General features: G+C 45.9%; 1 protein-coding gene across 1 annotated transcript in view; it reads right to left on the bottom strand.

Moving 5' to 3' along the window:
• Positions 1–9,257, bottom strand: part of LOC141097508 (interferon-induced GTP-binding protein Mx2-like) — a gene marked incomplete at its 3' end in the record, with an annotated part of 59,859 nt that extends 50,602 nt beyond the window's left edge. The window contains exons 1-2 of the mRNA XM_073584732.1: positions 9,219–9,257; positions 2,711–2,922 (exon numbers count right to left, since the gene is read on the bottom strand). Coding sequence (XP_073440833.1) covers positions 2,711–2,771 — 61 coding nt within the window. The remainder of the gene's footprint in view (positions 1–2,710; positions 2,923–9,218) is intronic.
• Between the last annotated feature and the right edge of the window lie 376 nt (positions 9,258–9,633).

Here is a 9,633-nt window from a genome sequence, read left to right as displayed (position 1 = left end):
CACACACACACAGCACCAGTACCAGGCTCAGTACACACACACACAAAGCACCAGTACCAGGCTCAGTACACACACACACACACACACAGCACCAGGCTCAGTACACACACACACACAGCACCAGGCTCAGTACACACACACACACACACACACACACAGCACCAGGCTCAGTACACACACACACACACACACACACACACAGCACCAGGCTCAGTACACACACACACACACACAGCACCAGGCTCAGTACACACACACAGCACCAGGCTCAGTACACACACACACACAGCACCAGTACCAGGCTCAGTACACACACACACACACACACACACACAGCACCAGTACCAGGCTCAGTACACACACACACACACAGCACCAGTACCAGGCTCAGTACACAAACAAAGCACCAGTACCAGGCTCAGTACACAAACACAGCACCAGTACCAGGCTCAGTACACAAACACAGCACCAAGCTCAGTACACACACACACACACAGAGCACCAGTACCAGGCTCAGTACACACACAGCACCAGTACCAGGCTCAGTACATACACACACACACACACACACACAGCACCAGGCTCAGTACACACACACACACACACACAGCACCAGGCTCAGTACACACACACACACACACACACACACACACACACAGCACCAGGCTCAGTACACACACACACACAGCACCAGGCTCAGTACACACACACACACACACACACACAGCACCAGGCTCAGTACACACACACACACACAGCACCAGGCTCAGTACACACACAGCACCAGGCTCAGTACACACACACACACACAGCACCAGTACCAGGCTCAGTACACACACACACACACACACACACACACACAGCACCAGTACCAGGCTCAGTACACACACACACAGCACCAGTACCAGGCTCAGTACACAAACAAAGCACCAGTACCAGGCTCAGTACACAAACACAGCACCAGTACCAGGCTCAGTACACAAACACAGCACCAAGCTCAGTACACACACACACACACACACACAGAGCACCAGTACCAGGCTCAGTACACACACAGCACCAGTACCAGGCTCAGTACATACACACACACACAGCACCAGGCTCAGTACACACACACACACACACAGCACCAGGCTCAGTACACACACACACACACACACAGCACCAGTACCAGGCTCAGTACACACACACACACAGCACCAGGCTCAGTACACACACACAGCACCAGGCTCAGTACACACACACACACACACACACACAGCACCAGTACCAGGCTCAGTACACACACACAGCACCAGTACCAGGCTCAGTACACACACACAGCACCAGTACCAGGCTCAGTACACACACACAGCACCAGTACCAGGCTCAGTACACACACACACACACACAGCACCAGTACCAGGCTCAGTACACACACACACACACACACACACACACACCAGTACCAGGCTCAGTACACACATACACACACACAGCACCAGGCTCAGTACACACACACAGAGCACCAGGCTCAGTACACACACACACCACCAGTACCAGGCTCAGTACACACACACACACACCACCAGTACCAGTACCAGGCTCAGTACACACACACACCACCAGTACCAGGCTCAGTACACACACACACACACACACACACACACACACACACACCAGTACCAGGCTCAGTACACACACAGCACCAGTACCAAGCTCAGTACACACACACACACACACCAGTACCAGGCTCAGTACACACACAGCACCAGTACCAAGCTCAGTACACACACACACACACACAGCACCAGGCTCAGTACACACACACACACACACAGCACCAGGCTCAGTACACACACACACACACACACACACACACACACACACACACACACACACACACACGGCACCAGTACCAGGCTCAGTACACAAACACAGCACCAGGCTCAGTACACAAACACACACACACACACCAGTACCAGGCTCAGTACACACATACACACACACACCACCAGTACCAGGCTCAGTACACACACACACACACACACACACACCACCAGTACCAGGCTCAGTACACAAACACAGCACCAGGCTCAGTACACAAACACACACACACACACCAGTACCAGGCTCAGTACACACATACACACACACAGCACCAGTACCAGGCTCAGTACACACACACCACCAGTACCAGGCTCAGTACACACACACACACACACACACACACACACACACACACACACACACACACCACCAGTACCAGGCTCAGTACACACACACACACACACACACACCACCAGTACCAGGCTCAGTACACACACACAGCACCAGGCTCAGTACACACACACACACACACACACACACACACACACACACACACACACAGCACCAGTACCAGGCTCAGTACACAAATATAATACCAATAATAAGATCAGTGCAGAAATACAGAGTCAGTACCAAACTCATCACGTAAATATAATACCAGAACACTGGTAGCAGGACCAAGCTGACATTGTGTACGCTCGTATTATATTTACATATACACACTACAAATCAATTTTAAAGCCTCATATATTAAAATCTGCTTTCATGTATATAACTACAGATTATATGTTCAGAATGGCCGGAACAATGGTCAAGTATCATCACTGCAGACCATTCAGCAAGTCCCTTATTGATGCGTTGTAGTCACAGGGACAATGAACAATCACACCAAGTCACTTACAAGAAGCTTTTTCTCTGATAGAAGCAATATTCCTTCCTCTTCTGTTAGGTTTCCATGACATGACTACAGACGATCACTACCGGTCTTCCTGAAGTCATCGGCTCTTTGCTTTTACAACACATTGATATTAACTGGGAAAGCGTGGCGCAGCTCCTCATTTAGGATCACTCGCCCTTGTGGCTGAAGGGGGTCGGGTTCTCTCAACAAGGAATCTTGACACCAGGCAACGTAAAAATAAGTTAACTTTATTTACAATAGTTATCTTTCAATATGGCGGCCTTATTCATAGTAACAATGCAATACCATAACTATCAACAGGAATTTTTCCCCGCAGAACTTGCCATCATACGAGGCACCTCGTGGCTGGGAAGCATGGCCTAACTTTCACCAACAAGGAACAATGCTTGTCAGGCTCACATTCACACCAGTCGCTGGGCCATATGCTTCATAGCTGACCATTAAGCTCGTCTCGATCTTAGGCCGTCCCATGCGGTTCTCTATCACAGTTTCGGCGACCAACCCACTGACCAAGATCCGGCCTTCTAGAACACTCACACAATGTCCTAATGCTAAAATCCAATCAAATGCTACACACTTCACCCAAGAAGTTACGGCCTGGCATATATCAGTGTAACACTTTATAGTCTTTTCCATGTAAAACAGCACAAATAACATGGACGCTTCCCCAAAATTGCCACCCGCCTTATCTTCCATATGAACATTCTCATATTGCCCCCCCCCGGTATAACGATGCCACAAACACCACACACACACCATTGCACCCCGTACACAGAAGTGCCCCCCCCCCAAACAGCAGTGCCATACCTCCCAACTTTTGAAGGGAAAGAGGGACAAAGGCAAATTTTACACCATGCCCCCGTCACACCCATTTCACAACTAGTCACACCCAACCGCACCCATTTAGCACTGCTGATCACACTGACTGGTACTGAGGGCACAGTGGCTGACATTATGGGCACACTGACTGGCACTGAGGACAAGAAAGAAAGAACAGAGTTCTTTCTTTCGCAGAGAGAGAGAGAAAGAGAGAGAGAGAGAGAAAGAGAGAGAAAGAGAGAGAAAGAGAGAGAAAGAGAGAGAAAGAGAGAGAAAGAGAGAGAAAGAGAGAGAAAGAGAGAGAAAGAGAGAGAAAGAGAGAGAAAGAGAGAGAAAGAGAGAGAAAGAGAGAGAAAGAGAGAGAAAGAGAGAGAAAGAGAGAGAAAGAGAGAGAAAGAGAGAGAAAGAGAGAGAAAGAGAGAGAAAGAGAGAGAAAGAGAGAGAAAGAGAGAGAGAGAAAGAGAGAGAGAGAGAGAGAAAGAGAGAGAGAGAGAGAAAGAGAGAGAGAGAGAAAGAGAGAGAGAAAAGAGGGAAATGAAAGAACAGACAGACAGACAGACAGACAGACAGACAGACAGAGAAAAAGAAAGAAAGAAAGATTCTATAAAGATACTATAGCAGCCCAGCTCCCATTGTAGTGCCCACCTGAGCCTCCCGATCCAGGACATGTCATGATTTGCTCACATGGCCGACATCCCCAATTCCAAGGCGATCCTGCTGTCCGCAGTCGGAGGAGGACATGGTGATGATCTGAAGCATTCTCTGAAGTGCCTCCATGGTTCCGTCACAATCTCCTCATGAAATGGGGTCGTGCATGGGGGGGGCGTGGCAGCTCAGTGCAGTTCAGGAAAAAGAGAGTCCCGCTGTAACAGGCCAGATTAACCCCCCACCCAGAATATACCCGGGGTATAAATTGGCCTAGGCCAGATTATACCCCTCCTGGCCAGAATATACCCCAGCTGCTGTAGATCAGATTTTTCTCGCTTTTGAGAAACATCAAAAACAGGGTCCCAGGCAGTGCACAAGGGAGCAGAGACAGCGCATAGGGCCCCAGACAGCACACAGGGGGGCAGAGACAGCACACAAGGGGGGGCGAGAGACAGCATGCAGTGCCCCTGTGCGCTCTCTGCCCCCCTGTGCACTGTCTGGGGCCCCGATCTTGAGTATATCACTCAATACTGTGCGATGTCTGGGGCCCCCCCCCCCCCCCCAGTTTATACCCCGGGTATATTCTGGGCGGGGGGGGTTAATTTGGCCTGTTGCACCGGGCGGGTGAGGAGGGACAAAAAAGCGACTCTCCTGTGAGAATCGGGACGTTGGGCGGTATGGCAGTGCCACACATACACACACACACTGCACCCCATATTCAGCAGTCCCCCCCCCCCCCACACACAACAGTGCCAAATACACACACACACTGCACCCCCCCTCTGAATGGGAAAGTACCAGTTGTTCATTCACTGACAGCAGATTTTTGAAATGGCATCAAAATAGAAATTCAAAGGTCCTGCCTGATTCATTATTGCCCTTTTTAACCTCATTTTTGTTTTTACTCCTGGTTTTCATTTCTTTGTCACTTTTTATAAAGTCACTTCTATGTCTTTGTTTTTTCATTTTCTTTTTAGTTATTTAGAGTTGGAGGGAGTCTCCAGATATTTTCAACAAAAAAAATTTTTTTTTTTTTGGCACAAATATTCTTTAATCTCCTCCCTCCTGACAGATTGATTTTTTTTTTTTACATCTGAAATTTGCACCATCACTTCGCTCAACAAGCAACTCTTAGCATTGCAAATAAATAAAATAGGACAAAAATAAAGACAAATTTTTTACTGACCAAAATGTGGGAATTGTGTGGACTGGTTAGGGGAATTAGGTGCAAAAAAAAAAAAAAAACAAATAACAGAGGATGAAAAAGAAAAGGGACTTTAAAAAAAAAAAAAATGCATGTGATGGAAATGGGGCAAAAGTGTGCAACAAAACCCCTTAAAACCTCAAACAATATCCTTGCCGCTTGCAGTGCTGGTGCAGTTAGCGCCACAATATTTTTGAAAGTAATCACAATTTCTGAATGCAGCTAATTCATCGCTCTAGAAATATAGCGCAGTTCTGCTATAGCATAAGGCCTCTTTCACACAGTTTTTTGCCATCAGTCGAAATCCGTCGTTTTTAGAAAAAAACGGATCCTGCGATTGATGCCGCTGTATCCATTTTTTCTCATTGACTTGTATTAATGACAGCTGGCCGCACGTTTCATCCGTCATTCGACAGATCCGTCGGAAAATCTTTGCTTTGTCCGCAGAGAACGTACATAGGAACGTTTTTTGTCTCTGTCGAAAAGTCGGTCAGCGACGGATCCATTGCCGTTCATCGTCTGCTAGAATGGACGCCTATGGGCGACGGATCCGTCGTAGTTCGTCACATGATGGAATCCGGCGCCGGATTCCGTTTTTTTTAACTGAGCATGCTCAGTTTACCTCTGGTCACTGGTGTCAGCTGATGGGACAACTGATCCCATCATCCGACACCTAATACTACTACGTGCAGTGAAAGCAGGAGCGGCGGGTGGGAGTATCTGCCGCTCCTGCGCTGAATATAAATTAAAAAAAAAAAAAACGCGTGGGTCTCCCCCTATTTTTGATAACCAGCCAGACGAAACTCACAGCTGTCATATTCAGCAAGGCTAGTTATCAAGAACAGAAGGGTCACCACGCTGGTTTTTTATTTAAATAATTTAGAAAAAACGGGGTGGGATCCCCCACATTTTTGACAACCAGCCTTGCTAAAGCAGACAGCTGGGGGCTGATATTCTCAGGCTGGTAAGGGCCCCCCCCACAGCCTAAAAAGAGCAGCCTACAGCTGCTCAGAAAAGGCACATCTATTAGATGCGCCAATTCTGGTGCTTTGCCCGGCTCGTCCCACTTGCCCTGTAGCGGTGGCAAGTGGGGTAATAAGGGGTTAAGGTCACCTTGCTATTGAAGATGACATTAAGAGCATAGATAGATGTGCCATTTCTGGGGCGGCTGTGGGCTGGTATTTGTAGCCGGTGGGGGGGGGGCAATATCCATGGCTCCTTCCTAGGATATGAATATCAGCCCGGAGCTATCTGTGTAGCCTTTCTGGCTATAAAATATAGGGGGACCCCACATCATTTTTTTGGGGGGGTCCCCCTATTTTAATAGCCAATAAAGGCTATGCAGACAGCTGCGGGCTGATATTCATAGCCTGGGAAGGGGCCATGGGTATTACCCCCTTCCCAGGCTACAAATATAAATATTGACCCCCGACTGTCGACTTTCCCCCTTTGGTGGAGAAAATTGTGCGGGAGACCACGCCATTTTTTAAAATATATATTGCTATATGGATATATTCATAGATATATCTATACCAAAACATATAGGAAGGCTGCTTTTTTTCACCACTGCAATTTGGAGTGCTGCCTTCCTATATGTTTTGGTCTGGATTTGGCAAGTAAAGAATATTGCTGAGGAGGCCTGAGCGCCCGCCATATGGTATTGTGCTGTTCCATTTTTTTCCCCATTTAGTAACATAGTTATTAAGGTTGAAGGGAGACTTAGTCCATCTAGTCCAACCCACATCCTATCCTAACTTGCCCTAACATGTTGATCCAGAGGAAGGCAAAAAAAACCCCATGTGGCAACAGTAAGCTTCACATTGGGGAAAAAAATTCCTTCCCGACTCCACATACGGCAATCAGACTATCTCCCTGGATCAACACAATATTAAGGAAACTAGTGTATATACCCTGTAATATTATACTTTTCAAGAAAGGCATCCAGTCCCTTCTTAACCCTCCATCAGGCGCAATAGATCTGACAGGCACACAGTAATTAGTTTCACTTCTCTCTCCTTGCCCACTTATCAGAAAACCCCACCCCTCCTAGTTATCTCCTGACTCTACAGGCTCTGTGAAACCTGATATCACAGTGACTCAGCAGACCTTCTAGTGAGCAGATATCAACACTTTGGCTTCTCAGGCACATTGCGCCTGATTTCAACACAAATTGAAAGGTTAGTATTTTCTTTTTTTATTCATCACGATTGTGTATTTAGCTTGTTTTATGAAGGATTAATGCTAAGTTAGTGTACATAAGTACTGTTTTCTTAGACAAAAGGAGGGTGGCTTCTAAGGCACATTGCGCCCTAACACATACTCTTTCTCTCTTGCTTCAGATTTTCTGCTGCAATGGCCAGAAAACAGTATGATTCATCTAAACCCCTTCATTTAGAAGAAATGAAGATTTTTTTTGTTAGAAGATGATGAGGAAGAACCAGCAGTAACTGAGGATTTAGAGGAATCTAGTGACATTTCATCTGAAGATGAGGTAGCAGAATGTAACACTGATTCTGGAACAGAGCAGGATGGTGATGACACTGATACAGAGGAAACAGACACAGATCTAGCTTATTATTTGGGCAAAGATAAAAATACAAAGTGGAACAAAAAGGCACCCAAGAACAAACAGCGCAGAGAATCCCACAATATTATTACACACCTTCCTGGAGTTATTGGAAGTGCTAGAAAAGCTAAAACTGCAGTGGAATGTTGGAGTAATCTAATTACAGATAGCATGTTGGAAACTATTGTTCGGTTCACTAACCAGTATATTGACACAATCAAAGAGCAATTCTCCAGAGAGAGGGACATCAAAAACACTGATGTGATTGAACTCAAGGCATTTATTGGCTTGCTATACCTAGCTGGTGCTTTCAGAGCAAATAGGCAAAGTTTGGAGGAGCTGTGGGGGACAGACGGTGATGGCATCGAAAAATTCAGCCTTGTGATGAATCTGAAACGATTCAAAGTCCTGATCCGTTGCCTCCGTTTCGATGATCTTCTGCTGCAATTGAAACCACTGAAGATGAGTAGAAAATAATTAAGTAACATCTAAGTGCAATATCCTTTGTTTTTTTCCATAATTTTATATTTAAGCAATAGTTAAGTAAAGATAACTGGAGCCTATTTGGCGGTACTACAGAAAAGTGGTACTTTTAGTTTTAATAAGTTTATGGTTAATAAATGTTTTTTTTTTGCATCTGATTTGGTGTAATCTCTTTTAATACATTCCTATGAAGGTCACTGACTACTTCTATAGTCCTGAAATTGAAATATGTAGCTACTATAGGTGGTTTTCTGACCTGTGCTTGTCAGGCACATTGCGCATGAACTGAGGAGAATCTATATTGCGCCTGACGGAGGGTTAAATTTTAGTAGGGAATCACTCATTACAACATCATATGGCAGAGAGTTCCATAGTCTCACTGCTCTTACAGTAAAGAATCCGCGTCTGTGAGTATGCTTAAACCTTCTTTCCTCCAGACGTAGAGGATGCCCCCTTGTCCCCGTCACAGGTCTAAGAGTAAAAAGATCTACATAGATACATATATCTATGTTTTCTATCTATATAGATCTGTGTTTTTAAAAACGGAGCCATCAAAAAACGTACGCGTTGGATCCATTGAAAAAAACAGATCCGTCGCATCAGTTTTCCACAATCTGTGATGGATCCGTCGAGCCGACGGATTGTGACTGACGCCAAAAAACTGATGTGTGAAAGAAGCCTTAGTGTGCACGGAGAGCAGCACTGCAGGGTCACTATGAAGGTGCTGCGCCGCCCCAGCAGTAATGTTGTAGGGAGGTGCAGGCACTTACCGGTGTGACGAGCTCGGTGTCTTCCCAGAGACTGAACATCTGAGCTGTATTTGGGGTTTTATACTCCTCTCCATCTGCAGAGATTCAATTCATAGGAAACGAAACTGAAACTGACTAATCCCTCTGTAACCCCTTCTCTGCCTCCTCTGTGTCCTGACCGTTGGGAAGAATTCACATGATTTTTTCCTAATGGCACATTTACATATGACTTTTTTTTTTTTTTTTGCTTCGCAGTCAAAACCGCATAAAAATAAAACAAGGTAAGCAAATGCCTCTAATACATAAAGGATCTGATAGTATATACAGTTTAAACTGCGGGTGTCATATATCTGCTGTCATCGTACTATGTTAGTTTTTATCTAATAAATGAGTGGGGGGGGGGGGTCTTCCAAGTCCAAAACTTTAATAATGTCCA

Source organism: Dendrobates tinctorius, unplaced genomic scaffold, assembly GCF_039654945.1.
Source record: "Dendrobates tinctorius isolate UK_male_01 unplaced genomic scaffold, ASM3965494v1 ptg000084l, whole genome shotgun sequence".
NCBI lineage: Eukaryota > Metazoa > Chordata > Amphibia > Anura > Dendrobatidae > Dendrobates > Dendrobates tinctorius.
The sequence above is the reverse complement of the archived record's forward strand: the minus strand, read 5'-3'. Positions and strand labels throughout refer to the sequence as shown.